This window comes from Sporothrix schenckii (genome assembly GCF_000961545.1).
Source record: "Sporothrix schenckii 1099-18 chromosome Unknown Cont47, whole genome shotgun sequence".
Taxonomy (NCBI): Eukaryota; Fungi; Ascomycota; class Sordariomycetes; order Ophiostomatales; family Ophiostomataceae; genus Sporothrix; species Sporothrix schenckii.
Window position 1 is genome coordinate 2,629,291 of NW_015971148.1, and position 18,896 is coordinate 2,648,186.

Here is an 18,896-nt window from a genome sequence, read left to right on the forward strand (position 1 = left end):
ATAGGTGGGTAACGAGTGACAAAAGAAAAAGCGCGAGATCCGAAAAGACGGACAATTTGAGTGTCTTTCGAACTATCAAAGAAAGTAATGGTATGATGCTGAAAACCGTTTAGCTCCTGCACAGACTAAAAGAGTCAACAGCGCATTCGTTGAAGAAGGAGCTGTTCGAGGTGTTTTGGTGCAAGCCACAGTCGAAGGGTATCAAAACGTAGGAATAAAATGGGTAAATGGGTAAAGTGCGATCGACCACGGAAAAGACTGAATCGGAAACAAATTTAAGAAAATGAGGACAAGAAAAGAGAGAATGAAAAGCAGACATGATTGTTGCTTATCCCCAAATAGGCACACCACGGTATGCTGGCGAGTTGTAGCTGTGGAGAATTCGATAGGGCGCTTGAGGACCGGAAACTGGGCCATGGCGAGAGCCCATGCTCCTGTTGCGATGATGCGAACCTCGTACGACATTAGGAGGAGGTCGTGCATACTGCTGGTAGTAATAATCCCAGGCTTGTTGCTGTTGAATCTTGTAGAAATCGACAGGTCCGCTGCTTGCGCTGCCGCTCCGCCGATGGCCGCCACCAAATGGGTCCATCACTTGGCCTGTGTAGCCGTTTGACATCTGCGGAGGGTTCCGCTTAGGCCGGTTTGATTGGGATATTGAGTAGCTGTCCCCGTTCCAGGACTGGCTGGGGCCAAGGCTATACCCGTTAAAGCTTGCGCGATGTCGGATGACACGCGGCTCACTGTCCTGGCTGTCACTCCGTCTGTGCCGATTGAACATGTCCCCTCCAGCTGCCACAAACGCCATATGCGTGTCGTTTCCGGAAAGAGAAACAGACCGATGTGCGTGAGGTAAGCTGTCTAGGGAACCACGGCGGTGTCGGTCCACACCATTACTATAGTCTTGGCCGAATTGAGCCTCTAGGTTGGGATAGTTTGAGTGCGAGTGCGATGGCGAATCGAGCGGCGGTGGCGATGCAACAATGGTACCGGTAATGTGGCTGGTATCATTGTAGTCCGTAGCAGATGCGAGGCTGGCCACCCGGTAATACTGGGCGGACGCCGAGTTGTAAAGACTGTCTTGGCTGCTCTGGCGCGACGGGCGGCGACATCCTGCTTCACTTGGTGATGCAGACTGCGGACGTAGAGGAGGGGGGACTCGAAGCACAGTCGGGCGGATTTGTTGCATCCGGGCACTCACAGGTGGCGAGGCGGCTGCAAAGGCATCTTGTGGCATAGCCCGCCGTTGCTGTTCCATGACTCCTGCAAATAGTGGGCTTGGAAGACTCGGAGACGGCGCCTGGCTGTTATTGAACGCAGTAGAAAAAGCAGAAATCGGTATAGCCGGGCGGTCGGACGTCGAAGGGCGCGACATCGAGATTTTGGGGAACGTGATCTTTAAGCTGAGAGAACGCTCGAGCTGCGAAGTAAGGCTCATGGTCCTGCTAATGATCGACGAAGATCGAGACTCTGTGCGGCGGAGGCGACCTGCTCCAAACGCAGACTCGTCGGTTATATTGGTTCCTTGTTCTTGACCAGCGGCCTGGTCGGAAGCATCGTCATCCGAGGGTTTTCCCGGACTAGGCGTCTGTCGGTCCCCTTCTCTGCTCCAGCGAAGCCAAGATCGCCGGCTTGTTTTAACTTTGCTTTCCTGCAATGGCTCGGGGGTGGCCGTGGTGGAAGAGCGGTCTCGGTGCTCCTGAGCTTCCTCGGCATGACTCGCTTCTTCGAACTCGTCGGTAAAGTCCACTCTCATGGAAAGGCGGGATCTGCGTTTAGTGACGGCCTTCAGAGGATTGACGGCAGCAGCCGCCGCAGAAACGAGCGAGGACGGGCCCTGGAATGTATTCCGGCGATTTGATGGGACGGGTGGGTCGCTTGGCATGCTATCCTTCGCCTTGGAAAAAAGGTCACTGCTGCTCCGTGTCTCGAGGCTGCCAACACTGAAGATGGTCTTGAGTGTATCCCTGCTCATCTGTGTCTTCAAAGCTAGTCGTTTGGTGGTCATGGGAAACAGGCCCGTGTGCTCACGCAAGTTGTCGTTGACATTGCTTGGAACGGAAGGAATATTGGCTGCGTCGTCCTCTTCAATGTGTGTCACATGCACAGACGGAGGACCTTTGTTGGCAGGGGAGCCGTTGCGCGAGACGTTAGCGAAGCTGAGGAACCGAAGAAGCTTGCTAGGTCGTTGAGGGCCACTGCCAATGCTGTGAGCCGATATCGAGCCGTCTGATTTAACGCTGGCAGGTGTCAAGAGAACTGGGCTTCTTGCGGGCGACGCTTGGCTGCCGGAACGAGGCACGGGCGGGATGTTGTCGAGTGGCAATGGTGCCGCGTGGTGTTTTTTGCTCATCGCCGGAGCGCTGCATTGTAGACCGGGGACAGACGACTCTGACGTCGCAGGAGTTGAGGTGCCGGTCAACGAAATGCTGTTAGGCGAGAGAGGAAGCGCATCTCTAGACATATTATCTGGAGACATAGTCTGTGGCTTTGGCAGCGGAGCTGGAGGTAGAGGAGCATCCCTTTGCGGTGGCGGAGGCGGGGCCTCGCTTACCGGGACTGGTTTCCTCTTGATCTGCATATTGGTGGCCGGAGACATTGACCGGAATTCCATATCAGGGCTGTTAATGGTGGGGCTTGGAAGTTGCAGCTCGTCAATGATGAATGACTGCCTCTCGGCACCTTGTGCGTTCGCATCTTTATCAGCAGAGAGTCGGTTGACCGCCTTGGAACCAGAATTGATAAGCTTTGCCGCAGCCTGCTTGAACGACCGCAGAGATACGTTGGAGCTGTAGCCAGAGTCGGCTTTGCTGAGCGGCTTGCGAGATGACTCGGATGTTGGGCTCGAAACAAAGCCACTGTCGGATCGGCTGACGCTCTGCATACTGTGGGCGCTCTTCCGAGCTATCACAGCCTCAGACTTGCCACGGCTGGTCGAAGCCTTTGCATTCGGATCGAGACGGACATCGAGAACCTCTGCATCGGCGTAGCCAGAGGTGCTGTGATCATCTTCATCGAAGAGCAGATCGTCCTGGGCGGTTGCTTTGGATGTTGTTTGCAGCGTTGCTTGTACGAGAGTTGGCAGCTCGGACGGCGGTTCAACCGAGGTGACAGGAACCGTGTCTTCAAACGAAAACGAGCTGAATTCGAAATCGGCAAAGATGTCTTGCAAGACCTCAATTTGGGGAAGCTCAGTAGGAGAGACGACAGGCTCGCGAGCGGGCAGCTCGTGAATGACGACAGGTTTTGGCACGTTTCCGGCAAAGAGCTCAGCGGGGGGTTGGAAGAGGGCCGGCGAGAGGGGACTAATTTTGCGACCGCCATCGCTTTTCTCGGCTGCCGACGATTCGTTTGTAACGGTGATGACGGCATTGGAATTTGTGTCACTATTCGCCGATAGAGCAGCCAAGGCTCGTGTTCGCTCCGCTGCGGCGTGGGCCTGGTTGCGTGCCGACGCCTCGTCTTGGGCCGCCTGTTCCTTTTCTCTCCGCGCCCTTTTTGTTTCGGGCGAAGACGTAGGGCTCTCAGCTCCGTTCGTAATACGTAACGAGCCCAGTTTGAAAGTTCCAATGGTGTTGTACTCGCCATCGGGAGGTGTTGATACACGGGCCGTTGATCTAGCGGTGTTGTCGGCACTCAGTTCAAGTCTTTGAAGCTCTGGTGGCGGCATCGACATGATGCGACTACCGGTTGACTCGAACGATGTACGTCGGGAAAGACTTGGGGTTGTGGCAGGATGGCTGTGGCGGAACACAGGTCGCATCGATGCACCACCAACGCTCGTAAAGCTGCTCGTACTGTTTCTACGTGTGGCCACGCCAGGGATCTGAACGATCGATGTTCTCCGGACAGGGGCGTAGAGGGAAAGATCCGAGTTGGCCCTGGCGAGGGTTGGGCTTTCGGAGCGGACAGGGTGGGAGCTCTTCCAAGTCACTTCAGACACCATGGAGTACCTACTCTCTGATGCTACTGACGCTTGCTCGAGCCTGTTATCCATGGGGTTGTCGTCGACCATATGGAGCAGTCGCTTGGCCGCATATGACGACATGTCGTAGTTCCAAGAGGTGCGAGAACCGGCCTGTGGTGGCCAACTGGGTGCATGTTAGAGGGGAAAACAAAGTGGGAGGGAGAGAGGGAGCAGTCACGCACTTCTCGGAAAGCGATGCACCATAGTACTGGCCTAAGACTTGGTCGTGCGTCATGGAGCCGATATCCCACGCAGTTCGGTCGCCAGTGCCGCGGTACACCGAACCGATGCTGTTTCGCCGTTGGTAGTCACGAAAATCACGGTAGTCACGGTCGTCCGGTCGATTTAGGTCCAGGCTAGACCGTTGCGAGGACCGTGACCGAAAGAAGGAAGAAACGGAAGACCGCCTTGGCCGTTCCTTTTGCTTTTGCTTCTGCTTCAGTTGTTGTAGCTGCTGGCGCCCCCTTTCAAGGAATTCGTCGTCTTCGTCGTCGAGCTCAGTGTCGGTGACGGCTTGGTCATAAAATCCAAACTCGTAGCTGGTGTAGCGCCGCCGCTCACGCTCTCGCAGTAGCTTCTTCGTTTCCCGCTGCCACTGGTGGAACTCAAGCAGGTTCTGCTGTTGACGGAACTCAAACGCGAGCTGGAGGGCTTGTTGTTCTTGGAGGAGCTCGAGATCAAGGCTGGGAGAAGGGTAGACTGATGAAACCGGTGGGTGCCAAGCAAAAGAGCCCCGCTGATTAGAGGCAGCGGCGACGGCTTCTTCGAACGTGAAGACGGTCGGACTCTGCGCTCCTGGTGACGGTGGGAGGAGAGAGGGTGGTGGGAGAGGGAGTGGCCGCGATTTAGAGGAAGAGCGGCGACGGGTGGCGAAGGATGACGATGTGGTCGTATTGGGAGAGGAGAAGGATGAGGTGACGAGATGAGCTATTCCAGCGGTTGACAAGCGTCTCAAGCCAGAGCCTGGACCCTTTGCAGCAACATCCGAGCTCTTTAACAGGGCAGCTGTCGAACGGACCCGGGGTTTGGACAACCTTTGAGCAGAGTCAGAAGGAGCAGCAGAGGCAGAGAGAGCAGCAGCAGACGCAGATAATGAGGTAGAGGCGGAGGCGTGGGAGTAATGAGCGATGTGCGAGGTGCGAGAGGCGTGGTTTGAGAGAGGAGGGAGTGGTGGAAGAGGACGGTCTTCATGCGGCGGCGGCGGGACAGAAAGAGGCTCCCCATAGGCCTCGGATGATGGCTGGTTCCCCATCTCGGCTTCAAAAGGAAGAAAGCAGAAACGGGAACCCTTGAGATTGAAAGACGGCTAGACGATCACAAGGCATGAGAGGCGAGGTTCGAGGGAGAAGCGGCGCACGAGGCGCAAACAGCCGGAACAGAGGAGGATGAGAGGGTATGGTCACAAATGTTGGTTCTCCCGTCCGGTAGTGGGTTCTGGACAAGAACGACGGCTCAGGTGGACAATGCAGGCGATTGAAACTCCCATGCCGTCAAACCGAACCGCAGGGCAGCATACAGAGCTATGCTCTATACCTGCGCAGCCGCTACACAAGCAGTGGATGCAATAGGCGGCTTCATGTAAATAGCTGGCAGTGGAGAGGCGGCAGGTCGAGAGGAACTGGAGAAGCGTGTTGAGGCCGGAAAAATGTCAAGTAGAAGCTGGCATTGAGTGGCGAGAGGCACGAAAAGAGAAGGTGGCCGATGCTAGAACGGGGGACGTATGTAGATCGTTTCTGGAGGCTATATATGCTTCAATGCAGGAATATTGATGCTGGTTAGGATCAAGAGCAAAGATTGACGGAGGACCGGATGGAAGGAAAAGTTGGGAGTGTCCTCTATATAAAGCAGGCTCAATGGGCAAGAAAAGACACTTGAATTCAGGCGTCGATGGTGTAGACGTAAAATACGAGGACAAAAAAGTCGTGACGCGGAGAGACAAGCACCGATCCCGGGCAAGCAACTATGAGACGAAAATCCAAGTAACAAGGAGAAGAAAAGGAGGCGAGGAGAGCATCTAGGAGAAGAAATGTCGGGAAAGGGGCCCGGTTTGTCGAAGTCGAGACTTCCTTGCTCAACACCCGTCAAGGTGATGAGCTGTTCGAAGAGCCCTTTGGTACGGGGGAACGCAGAAAAGAACAAAGGAAGAAGAGGAGAGAGAGGGTAGCAAAGGAGGGGAGTGAGGCGAGAAAAGAAAACAGATCTGAAGAACAAGGAAACAGGCTCGCCGTCGATCACGACTGGTGGCTGAAGTCGAAGTGGAGAGGAAGCAAGCAGACGGAGGGGCGTGCAATTATGTCGTATCAACATATGCCAAGATGGAGTCCACAGACAAAGCGGAGGGTACGAGGCAAAGAATGACAAAAAAAAAAGTTGCAGGTGATGAGATGCGAGGACCGAAGAGACAGGGCCTTCCTATGATCAATGTTAGACAACAATCATGTATGACAGCACAACAAACTGAGTAGTATGAGTGGTTTATTGGGGACAACGGCCAGCGTACTGGAGGTGAAAGCAAGCGGTCAAAGGAGGAGAGACATAAGACCCTGTCAGCACTTACCGAGAACGAGCCTGGGGACCACAGCATTGCTACCCGCCCGTGGATTGACTGGACACGGTCGTACCAAAGGAAAGCAGGAAGCCAGAGCAGGACGACCAAAAGCAGACGTTGGCGCCTATGGCATAGTCGGGTGAACAGAGCAGGCCGGATTGGGGTCGATGCAAGTCCGTTGGTGGTTGCGGGTGGTGGTGCTCTGCTGCTGAATCTGCATCAGCCATTGAGCCGTGTTTTGACCTCGAAGAGGTTGCAGCTGTCATGCAACCCAGCAATGGCCTACTTCGTACATCTCAAGGCCTTCCTCCATCTCTCACCTCACTGCCAGTCTCCACCGGGAGCTGTTCACCCCTGGTCTATTCCCATTAATTGACTTGGACCAGTACACGAGGCGCGTGTGAAGGGCGAAGACGAAGGGGGTGCGGGTGCGGCCTTGGCCACTATGCCTAGACGGGCTACAGCGGTAGACGACCCCTGGCTTTTCGGTTGGTGAGAGGACTGGGTGGAAGTACTCAGTAGGATTTGTTGAGGTTTTGTTGATTGGATGCTCTTGTTGTCTTCCTGCTCCCCCCGTATTGACTGCATGTATTCTGTATGGGGAAGGCGGCTCTGCACGCTCCTTCCTGCAAATACTGTGTATTGAGGGACCCATATTGCGAAAGTAGTACGCGCGCAAAAGGAAGGGACGCAGGGGCGTTTGATTGATGGTGCGAGGCAAGAGCGACACCCCTGTCGCACTTTCTCGATCTGCTGGAATGCAATGCAGTTTCATTTAAAGACTCCGCACCTGTTTGAGGAGGGAAAGACGTACGGAGAACGACGCATCTTGCATCTTTTCTGTGCTTGGCTTTCGTTCCTGCCAGATTTGTGGACGTCGAATCGCAAGCACAGCAGGAAGGAGCAACAACACGCTCCAGCGTCCAAGGTGAGGAAGGGGCAAACAACACCGTCCATGCTGGCCACTACCTGCGTGGCGCCGCTTAGGAGACCAAATCAAAACTGCTCAACAACAACTCGCCAGGAATACCGATCGCAAAGCCATGAATCAAGCAAGAAAAGGAAGCGGCAAAATGAGTGGCCAGACCGCCACGGCCGTTTGGGGCGGCTGGACGGACGCGTTTCAGACCTTCAAAAGGTGGCCGTCAACGATTGGCTTTTTCTATTTAGTTTTGGCTGGACAGGAGACAAGAGCATATGAGGGCGGCGTAAGCTTGAGAGCAACGCTAAGGTGGAAGGAAGCAACGAGAAAGGAGTACTAGACCATATTCGCCATTGCAGGATGAGAGGCTCATTTGAGCTGCAGCTCTCACGCATTTCCGTACATCGCACACAATTCTTACGCTTTCCGAAATAAAGAAAAAGAAGGAAAAGGCGGCTGACGTGGAAAGTACGGAGTACGGGGTACGGAAAATACGGTAAAAATGATACAAAAGGGAAATATGGAGATGGTGTGAGCAGATGGGGCAGATGCCTGAAGAAAACGCCCATACAATACGAACAACGGAACTAGGCTCAGGGTCCATTCGGCCAGCCTTGGCTCGTACGGCATTTTAATCTGCCCTGTCGGTCCCGGCGAAGAACTACGAGCGGAGAAGAAATGTGACAGGCGAAGAGCGGACGATGCCCTGCCCTGGCAGGTGGACTTACTCGTACATTGTACTTATGTGTAGAGCGGTCAGCGACATAGGCCAATCGTACGAAGTACAGAAGACAAGGTCAAGCTCCCAGCAAACAAATTTCTAAAAACAGTATTTGCTAATGAAATGAGGTTGTTGATGTGATACGACGCTGGATTATCCGTATCACTTGTGGGTAAGGTGCATACACGTCTTTGGGACATAAAAGTGCGGAAAATAAAGTGTCGAGGGCCTGCGCCCTTTAGCCCCTGCTCCCGGAAGCCCGCGAGCGTGCACCCTATTGCCGTTGAGCCAGCTTCGTCGCCGGTAGCGTCTCTGTAGCGTGGTATCGGGATGGTCGCCGTTCAGTGATTTATTTCTCATTTCGAAAGCGGCATCCTAGCACACATCAAAGAATCCTTGCGTGGATGTTTCCAGGAGAAGGTTGAGGGACCTTCAAAGACCACCACCCACAGAGAGAGCAAAAGTCCATTTCCTGCGTGGATGTGCTCGATGCGTTGCTGAGCCCCAATGCAAGAAGCCCAGCCAGTCATTGGTGGGCACGATACTGGCATTGGGTAGCTGTCTCGATGCCCCCTGCAGGGCGTAGGATCCAACATCCATGCAGCACAGCAGCAAATTGACCAGAGTAAGCTGCCAATTTCTCATATTCCTACGGGATGCACAACCAGAATGGTCAGCGCTGGTCCTTTTCCGTCTCGCTTTTGTCTTGATGCGATATGAAATAAACCGGGAATGAAGGAGGATTTCCGTGGATTGTCTTGCTTTGCTCCATAAATTTGCTCGATCCAATCAAAGTACTTTGTGCAACGTAGACGCTCAGCAGGAAAAGGGATTGATTGCAGAAGTTCCGCCTCATCGCAATTATTGAATAACAAGTCAAACACGCGCACCTCAACGTTCCTCAGGCTAGATGTCCGCCGTGGTACACCCAGAGACAATTTATGTCTTAGACGGCCGGCCCATGCTTTATGAGTCAAGATCAAGTAGGACACGAGGGTGATTCAGCAGAAGCAAATAAAATCAAAGACAATCGTGTAACGCACCATATGCTGATCAGCTTGGTTGACACTACAGTCGAGTGTTTTGTTTGCAGCTCTCAACCACACTGAAATTGATCTTGTATCTACTCCTCAAGGTGCATTTGTCTTTCATGAATTCTGATCGGTTGATCAAAGTTACATTCCGAAAGCATGAACTCTGCCAAGGTTGAGACATCAAAATAAAGTGAGATGAACGAATGCATGTGTAAACTCCAAAAATAACAGAAGCAAAGGTAAGTGTATCGTGACCCTGTTGCACTCGGAACTCCACGAAGATGTGCGATGCAACCATTTTCTATACTCTATACTCTAGTCATACTTGAAGTACAACATACTGTAAGTGTACACAAGCCCCGGCTGACGGACATGGCAAGGGCATCGGCTGCAATTCGTCTGGCTCCTCGGAAACAACACAGATCAAGAGGCCGGAGACACCACAGATGGAGTTGTGGTCAGCGGTCACAATATGTATCAAGCAGACACTGTTCCGTCTCGATTCGGTTAATGATTACGACGCACGATCGTAATTGATGTACGTTACCATTTTAGATCTTCATTGGCAGACTGTATGAGAGTGCTCAAACAAGTGAAGTCGTCACGCGGCGTCGACTTTTGCCGATTGAAACGCAATCCCCTCCAGCCTTTTCAGCAGGGATTGCACGGAGCGCATTCACCAGATTTGTCTTGCGCGAAGCAACGTCTCTCGATTTTTGCCAAAAAGGGACTTCTGCGACACCTTCGTCAGTTTTATGCGTTTCTTGTTTCGGACTCACAATTAGGGGGACATTTTTGTCTGCCACTCAAACCACGCGGTCCGGTCTTGGCCCTTCTTCCCCGCCCCCGGATGCAACAAGACCCGTTCCCCTTGTGGAGAATTGTGTTGATTTTGAGTTAAATTGATGCTCGGTTTGCAGATGGATACACTGTCGTATCCATGGGTTTCCCCTACTCAGAGTTTACTGTTCTCGGCAGCTTCGTTGCAAGGGGAACGACAATCATCTTCAAGGCTCGTTTTACGGAGCTGGAAATTTGCTTGAAATGGGTCAAAATAAATAAAAGTAACGCCGCCAAACATGTTTTTTTTTGTTGTTTGACTTCGTCTGAACTTGCTTCCCGTTGTTTTATCATCCTTCGCGCATCAACCACCTTTTTCAACCCCATTTTCTTTTCCCTTACCCACCCCGGCGTCTTGACAAAAGATAGCAAAAAGTGATAGAAAAGACTAGAACATAATACGGCCTAATCAACAATTGAGGCCGTTCACATTGCCGTATTACATCTGATAGCCGGGTAGCCTGTGCCCAGAGCAAATTTGATGCTGCAAAATGGCATAGCTCCAGAATGGGAACAACAGATGTCTGGTAGCGGATGCAAAACATACCCGCTTCCGGGCACCTTCACGTTATTCTTTTCTTTCAAACCCGGGATAGTAAATATAGACAATCCAGAACTGGAGGTCAATAGATAAGTACTTCATACCGTAATCAATTATGCACAGTCGGTTGACGGCCTGTCTTGCGATTATGAGATCATAATGTGAGACATCTATTCATAGTCGCCGTGCCCGTCAGCATCTCAACCAGTTAATGTGCTGCCGTCAAAGCAAATCTAGGCTGCCCAATGCTGTGGCATGTCCGATATATGTTGAGGCCCTCCCACGCTGTTTGAAGAGCTTCTTGCTCTCAGTCATGTCGTACGCGGACAATATATGGTAAGAAGTACAAAAACGGCTGTGTAGACCGACCATAGCCCCGAAACACTTTGACTCGACCCCTCACCGACGCATCTGCTAATACAAAAAACTGTGCCTGCATTCAAACTAACGGCATTCCTGTCGTAGCAGCCACTGCTGCCTCCTGGCACATCTATTCGCCAATGACATATGTGCAGCCTTCCGGCCCAACCCAGACTTCGTGGCTCATGCCCGCAGGTACATCCCATCGATCACCGACTCCAAGTGTGGTCTTTGTTGCGGCACCAGGGGCGTCTGGATAGGCAATTGTCAACTGGCCGCGTAGGATGAGACGTGTGGTGGGGCCGGCGTGCTTGTGCGGCCGGTAGTAGGAGTTTCTAGATATTCGGTCAGTCCCTGGACGAGACTCAGTGGATGGGAGATATTTGCAGGGCATCCCACTCACGGTCCATCCGTCCAAGTAAAGACGTGGGCAAAGCCCCACGACCGCACTTCGGCCTCTCTATCCTCGGATGACTTCGACATTGTGTCAATGAGTAGGTGGCAATATAGAATGTGGCGGTTGCAAGTTTGAGCGCCCGAAGCCGTGAACGCCTTGCGCAGGCCGGTGTGGTTGTCTCAAGGCAACCAAGGCGGTTCGCATGCCTTGTCGGTCTGGCAATTACTAATCCCCAGAGGTACTAAGATACCTACTCAAAAGCAGGATAGAAAGGCTAGAACTGCAATAGTGCTAATTAGGTTGGCCGGCGTTATGCGGGCCTGGCCGCCGCCAACTGCCTTGACAGTGAAAGCTTAGCGCACTAAAGCGGTTTGCTATCAAAAAGGCTATTGAATCCGTCGCAGGCGCCCTACGTCATTGGCCCATCGCACCTGTCAAAACAAATGAAATGCCCCGAGAGCCTCATCGCCACGATTTCATTGTCACAAATGGCTACCGACCGACCATTGGTAAAGCATCGCTTTTATTTCATTCGTCCTCGTTATTTTTATTCATTAACGGATTATATTTTTCGTTTGTTGTTTGCCGTCGCCCTCATTTTCCGTTTTATTTTTTTGCGGCAGACAAGCACCTGGTGAGGCGCAGCCTTCTGGGCATGCCGGCCGTGCCTTCCATTTTCGGCGTGGATCTGCAACTATTGAGGCTCTAACGCCTGCCAGTTTTTGTTCCTCACCAAACACGCGCAGCCGTGCTACTCGTTCGCACTTTCCCTCCCAGGTCATTGTCAATTAGGTGCTTTCTAGGGCGTCTCCAGAACTACGTTGCTGTTCGGTGGCTCTTTCCAACTTTACGAAGCCCACGTTGTGGTTGTGCTCCGCCAGGCAATTAGCTGTAACCACTAGCAGCGCGCTCCCCTATTTGCCCTACGCGACCGAGCGTAGGGCTGCACTCATTCTATTGGGTCCATTGTTTCGGTCCATGCATGCGAGGCGTCGAGGCTGTGAGGAAGACGATGCAAGACCAGATCCAGCCCTAACGAACTCTTGTTGATGAAGCAAAAATAACGGAAGGCACGAGGGATGAAATAGAAGTCAAAGACATGCAGAAAGGTAGAAAGCGCGACCGGCTACTCTGATTCGTTCCTTCCTTCCATTTAGCTTTCCCTCCTTCGAGAAATCGTCTTCGAGTTCCATCGCTCCTACTCCACATTTTCTTTGGCCTACTATCCTTCCTCTTCTTCATCTCGCGACGTTTTTCTTCCCCTGCCTTTCCATCTGTCCACAACATCTTGTCTGCATCGTTTGCACTCGACAAACGCCCTCCTTGTCTATCTATACGCAAACGACAACACGTACTAACTCTCGACGGCCGTCACGACTTTCTCCTCGCCGAATTGCCTGCGATTTGCTGCACGGATTACCAAGCACGCCCCCGATCCAGAGACCCGGCAAAACGCAACAAAACCCAACATAAGGCGTCGCGGCTGTGAAACTCACACCGATCAACGGTCGTTCAACCTTGCTTTGTTTTCTTTTGCTTGGGCACAGCGGCCCGGCTCGGAATTGACAGCGCTCCCGCGTCCGCGCCGGCCCTAGGGGCTCGGGCTCATACTCGGCTGCGATGTGCTTCTCTGTTCGTGACTAGCCCCCAAACAAAAAACGTCTCCTGCATTCTTTGTACACTAACGTGTTTTTCTCTTGTCAGATTCGGCAGCACAGCCGTCGCTCGTCTGCCAAACCACCCGTACCTGACAACCGGCCAGGCGGCCGAAACGTCCTGCGCCTGCTCGTCGACACAACCACCCTCATATCGCCCACCCACAATGGCCACCATAAACGGCGGCTGGTCGTGACGACCAAAGACCTCGCCGACGCAACGGAGGCCTATCCAAACAGCCCGGTTATTTCTCTCGGCGATACGACCCTCGCGCGTCTCGAACACATCTTCCGCGAGCTTTGCGGTCGCTCGCCGACGTTTTACAAAGCCCTTCCAGCCGTCTTGGTGTCTTCCCCGTCGCTCTCGCGACGGCAGCTGGCTCGCTTCTTTGAGGATACACAGGGTGAAACGCTGGCTGTGCCTCTAGAGAAAGAACGGTACAAGTTTGAAGAGTTCCTCGAGGTCTGGTGCTACCAGTATGGCTGGGCCGCTGCGCGGCCACCGCAAGTGGCCGAGGTGTTAGATCTATCGTTTCCCATCTCGCACTACTTTATCAGCAGCAGCCACAACACGTATCTGGTCGGCAACCAGCTTTCGTCTGAGGCGTCTGTCGGCGAGTATCAAAAGGTTACCAAGAGAACTTCTTTTTTGCTTTTTACACACTCCACAGCTGTACAATAGTACGAACCCATTGCTAACGGCGTTTATAGGTCCTTGAAAACAACTGCCGTTGTATTGAGATTGACGTCTGGAACCCGCCGACAAAAGCCAGCCGACAGACCACCGGCCGTAAGACCGCCAACAAGCCGTCAAGTCACCGCCGTCATCTTTCATCGAGCTCTGTGGCCACGTCTATACACGAAAGCTTCGAGGCCATCTCAAATTTGCTCGCGACGAAAATCTCGCGAAGCCGTGCGTCGAGTTTCAGCCAGCAGAGCATCACTGCGCCCACCCATATCGAAAATGCCGACAGTGACGGTGGACCACCATGCTCCAACGCCCTAGAACGGGATGCGCTGGCCAAGCTCAAGGAACGTGACAGCACGCTTGTCCCGGAGGAGGCTATTGACGGGGACGATGAGGGTAACGAGACGCATGATGCCTCGTCGGCTGGAGACGGTTCAGAAACACCACAGACGTCACAGGATCCGTCTGAGCCCACCATTGCCACGATTTCGGTTACAGCACCCGACACCGAGATTGCCATACCGGCAGAGGTGCCAGACAGCATTGAAGCGACCGGTGACGACGAGCCTGTTGTCATGCACGCGCACAACATCCTCTACAGCGACTGGACGCTGGGGACGCACGTTCCTTTCCGTGACGTGTGCAGGGCTGTTCGCCACACCGCCTTTCGAACCAACACGCTGCCCGTCATCGTGAGCCTCGAGGTACACACAAACGCCGTGCAGCAGAGAAAAATGGTTAAAATCATGAAAGAGGAATGGGGCGAGTTCCTTCTAGACCAGGCCCTGGAAGGGACTGATCCGCGCCTGCGGCTCCCCACACTGGGTGAGCTTCAGAATAAGATCCTCGTCAAGGTGAAGAAACCTTACACACCACAATGGACATCGGCTGGAACAAACAACACAGCCAGCTTGCAAGGGCTCGGCCTCGGCGCATCACTGACGGTCATGTCTACAATGGATAACAGCGGTGGCACATCAGGTTCCGAGGACGACTTGTCATCGACAAATGTTAACGTGGCCGCCACCAAAAACTCTCGCATCACTGAGGAACTGGGCAACCTCGCTGTTTATACAGAAAGCCGCCACTACCACTCCTTCTCCAATCGGGATGCAAAGCTGCCGTCGCACATCTTCAGCCTCAGCGAAACGACCATCCAAGCACTGCACCTCAAGAACCACGAAGAACTATTCTTGCACAACAAGAAGTACATGATGCGGGCCTATCCGAACGCGACGAAGCACGTCACAAGCTCCAATCCTGATCCGGCTTGCTGCTGGCGTCGTGGCGTGCAAATGGTGGCTCTCAACTGGCAAACATTGGACAAGGCGATGATGCTGAATCACGGCATGTTCGAAGGATCCAACGGCTGGGTCCTGAAGCCGCCCGGTTACCGCGGCGCGCCCACAGCTACGGGCACTGCTGCTAGCAGTGTCGCTGGTGACAGTGCCATCGCAACGCCTATCAATATGACCCCACGGACGACAAAAACACCAATATCAAGTCCGAACCCCAATATCGGCTTGAGATCCAAGATCTGCCCTGTTGGCACGGCCGAGCCAGTCCAGACCATTGACCTTTACATCACCATCTACGCCGGTCAGCATCTGCCGTTGCCGCCAGCATTCCAAAGGAAGCAGAAAAAAAAGCTTGGCGGCGTGGCCAACAAAACATCGTCCACAGCCGGTGTGGTCACGGGACGTGGGCATGCACACTTCCAGCCAGTAGTCAAGTGTGAGCTGAATGTGGAGCACCACGAGGAGCGCTGTCCAGAGACGGTTGGGGCGGCTACGTCGCACCCACTGTCGCACTCGTCAACACCGCCGAAGCCCATCACAAGACGCGCCTCATCCGTCGCCACGGCTGTGAGCGCGTCCCAGGCGGCGACAACAGCAACAGGGTCGCCGGCCGCGGCCGCGGCACTCAAGCTGGCCGCCTCACAGGTGCAACTCCCTGAGGCTGTTCTCAAGCAGAAGACGTCGCCCGGTGAGACCGACCACCCAGATTGGGGCGTGCAGGGCGAGACGCTGCGCTTCCGAAATATTACAGGCATCGTCGAGTCGCTGAGCTTTGTATCGTACGTATCGCGCCCCCACAACCTCTCATGTGTAACCAGTTCTTGTGAGGTGAGTCAACATCTGCTAACAACTGCGTTCTAGGTTCTGTGTCGAGGACGAGGGTTCGAAAAACACACAGGAACGTGCCAAGCTAGCCGCTCTCGGACGAAACGACACACTGGCCGGATGGACCTGTATCCGTCTTGACCGGCTCCGGACGGGCTACCGCTTCGTCAGCCTGATGGATGCCCGCGGCCACCCGACAGAGGGTAAGCTGCTGGTGCGGATTGAGAAGCTCGTGCGATAGCGGCTTATTTCCCTGCTGGCTTGATTTACACACAGCTGCGACGACTGCCTTTTCTTTTGTTTAGTTTGCTGTTCTTTTCTGGGTACCTTCTTGGACATCTCTTTTTGGACAAAAAGACATACTGGGCGTTTTCAGATATTCTCGACTGCCACGCAGTGTTTTGTTTACTTTGTTAAGGGTGTCGTTTTATAAGGACAGAACCGAACTTTTGATACCACCGTACAATATAAGCTATTGTTTTGTTTATTTTTTTCGTCTCTTCGAGAGAGCGGACACATACGAAGCACCGTGGAAGATGTCAAAGAAGCAGTTCCACAGGCTACCTACTGTGCAGTACAATCAGACCAACAACACCACTACAAACGAAGCGCAGCCGAGGTTCTTGAGAACGGCCTCTTGTCTGCAGCTTTTATTATCCATGCCGCTCATCCATGTTGCATCTTGACGCCACTTACCTCGAGTGCTATTTATTGCAGTGCAACATCCGGCGCAGGCTGCACACACACATAGCCGTTCATCCGACCAGTAACCCATAGGTCTCCATGGCCACCATCATATCTCCTCCTTCCTCGTTAACGAGTATGACAGGGTATCTCACATTTCTCGTCTTGACATGCCCATCAAAACATGTGTCAAGGTTGTACTGCGCGATTGTGTTGCATTTTGCTCCGAATATCCGGAGTCAATGTCTGCTGGTGTGACGAGGCTTTCCAGACATTGTACCGAGAGTTGTCACTCTCCTGCATGCACTAACCTAAAAAGGCCTCATACAGGCTCGATTTGAAACTTCATCACGACCGCATACGGCGGCTCCTCAAGATAAAAAGCCTTTCCAAGGCTATCTATAGTTTCATTGGCTGTATTCTGCATGTGGTAGAGAACCACCGTGGCTTCGCCTCCGAGACAAGCATGTCCGTGTTGGTGCTTGTGCCTGTGCCATTTTTCTACTTTCAAGCCACCGGTACTTGATAGTTGTATCTTACATTGCGCTGTAAACAGTAGCAGTGTCTTCGTCTCCTCGTTCTGCACTCGAAGTGCCGAAGCCGTGCGTCGTACTCGATCAGGCAGCCTTTGTTTCCTCCTTTCATCTGGCTCCTCTTTTGCTGGCAGCCCCTTTGTTTCGGCGTACATGTACATCGTGCCTCCTTTCCCATCTAGTTGGAAAGATACCGTGGCCTTGGAAACAAAAAACTGGGGCACAAAGCCGAAAATGACTCCTTGACAGGGTGCCATTCGACACCTTTCCTTGCGTCCTCGGAAAACAAAGCGGGACAGTGGAAACAGGAGGGTTGCAGTGAGGACGCTGACGAGAGGGAGGTGAAGGCGGGCTGCAGTGACTGGGGGAGGGGGCCTGAAATAACATTTTTGTTCTCGCAGGTCCCATTCGTTCTGGTTCTATCTCCACTTCATTTTTGTTTCACGGCCACGATCGTTTTCTGTCTTTCTGCTTCTCTTTGCCAAAAAAGGACATCCGCGAACATTCCGAAGATGAAATCCACGGGAAGCGAGAGAATAGGAAAAGAAAAGGCATTACAAAGGAGCATACAAGACATGCCTGGGATCAGGTAGCTCAATGTTCTAGCAAAAGATGCTTTGTCTATCAGCTTGTTCAACATACTCAACATATTCATTTGCTCACCTTGGGCGCGCTACCACACCCGTACTTTCACATATCCCCCTCACACGTCGTATTATGTTTTCTTTTCCGCACACCGGTATTCGAAATGTGTGTGGCTTCTGTTCCCAAGAGGTTGGGGCCTCTCACGGCATGCCACTTTGGGTGGTCGTTGCCGGCGATCGTCATTCTTTTCCTCTTCCTTGAATTTCACATCATCCATTCATTAGTCCTCCAACATTTGGGACGTCGGTCCTCGTAATCCCACTGATGTTCTCTTTTTTTTTTAAAAAAAAATTCTCCCGTTCTTTCGGCGCCCGTGATTTCACTCTCTTTTCTCTTTTTCTTTCTTTTTCGTTCTTTTCGTTCTTGTCTTTCTTTTTGTTCTGTTTCGTTTCACAGCGAGACATCTCAAGGCTGACATTCCAACGCCGTTCTATATGTCTTGGTCTCACTTTCCTGCTTGCTTACCCCAAGGTCCGGCCTCGCCGCTATGATGTGCGGACCTTGATCCAATCTCGGCGATTCTGCATTGATTCGTGTCACGGCTAGCCTTACCGACATGAACAGGGGGAATGGTGGAATCGAGGTGTGAAAAAGCGAAAAGACATGGGAGTCAACGGAGGGTGTCTCGGATGGCACTCTGCCAACACCACTGGTCTGGAATGAGCGTACATTGCATCCCAGGGCGTGCATATATGCATGCAGGCCAGGTTGATTGGCCACATGTGTCCAAGATGTACCAAGGCGGTTGTGTTCTGGTGCGCCTCCGAGCGTCGCAGAAGGAAAGCGCCGATCTTGCCCTTGTTGTAGGCGGACGGTAGGACAAGCATCATTAATCGTTAGCAAGGCATCCGTATCATCTCACGGCGTGATACAGCACAAGGAAAAATCGAGGGTCAATGCTGTCAGATTTGTGGCTTTGTCGTCGGTTCATGTTGCTCTGCGAGTCCATGTGCCCTAAAATGCGACTATGGCATAATTCGCAGCTGATATCGCTTCTGCTCGATGAATGCACGAAGCCATGACATAAAAGATCCGAAAAGACATCTGTCAGGAGAGGGGCTCTCTGCACCCTCGATCATCTTTCGGTGCCTTGATCCCTGTTTGTGCACTTCTGTCGTTTGGACTAGTGATTCGATGTCGCTCTGCTCATGTATGGTCGTGTCCTGTCAATTTTCTTGGTGTACGGTAGGCTTTTGCTTTCTTGTTTCCTTTTCCTCGGACGTCGTCTGTGTGGCATC

At 52.8% G+C, this 18,896-nt stretch overlaps 5 protein-coding genes across 5 annotated transcripts; 2 read left to right on the forward strand and 3 right to left on the reverse strand.

Annotated features, from left to right (window-relative positions):
- Positions 1–328: 328 nt before the first annotated feature.
- On the reverse strand, positions 329–5,219 carry SPSK_02930 (uncharacterized protein; the record flags this gene model as incomplete). The annotated part of the gene is made up of 2 exons (XM_016729778.1): positions 329–4,091; positions 4,150–5,219. 2 exons carry the CDS (start codon positions 5,217–5,219, stop codon positions 329–331), a joined length of 4,833 nt encoding a protein of 1,610 aa, XP_016585401.1.
- Positions 5,220–6,282: 1,063 nt separating this feature from the next.
- Positions 6,283–6,891, forward strand: SPSK_03646 (uncharacterized protein; the record flags this gene model as incomplete). The annotated part of the gene is made up of 3 exons (XM_016730481.1): positions 6,283–6,307; positions 6,344–6,390; positions 6,433–6,891. 3 exons carry the CDS (start codon positions 6,283–6,285, stop codon positions 6,889–6,891), a joined length of 531 nt encoding a protein of 176 aa, XP_016585402.1.
- Positions 6,892–11,063: 4,172 nt separating this feature from the next.
- On the reverse strand, positions 11,064–11,416 carry SPSK_03743 (uncharacterized protein; the record flags this gene model as incomplete). The annotated part of the gene is made up of 2 exons (XM_016730577.1): positions 11,064–11,268; positions 11,337–11,416. 2 exons carry the CDS (start codon positions 11,414–11,416, stop codon positions 11,064–11,066), a joined length of 285 nt encoding a protein of 94 aa, XP_016585403.1.
- Positions 11,417–12,950: 1,534 nt separating this feature from the next.
- SPSK_03007 (phospholipase c) lies at positions 12,951–16,037 on the forward strand (the record flags this gene model as incomplete). Its single annotated transcript, XM_016729852.1, has 4 exons — positions 12,951–12,962; positions 13,035–13,613; positions 13,697–15,750; positions 15,833–16,037. 4 exons carry the CDS (start codon positions 12,951–12,953, stop codon positions 16,035–16,037), a joined length of 2,850 nt encoding a protein of 949 aa, XP_016585404.1.
- Positions 16,038–16,802: 765 nt separating this feature from the next.
- Positions 16,803–17,174, reverse strand: SPSK_03737 (uncharacterized protein; the record flags this gene model as incomplete). Its single annotated transcript, XM_016730571.1, has 1 exon — positions 16,803–17,174. The coding sequence occupies one exon, from the start codon at positions 17,172–17,174 to the stop codon at positions 16,803–16,805; it is 372 nt and encodes a 123-aa protein (XP_016585405.1).
- Between the last annotated feature and the right edge of the window lie 1,722 nt (positions 17,175–18,896).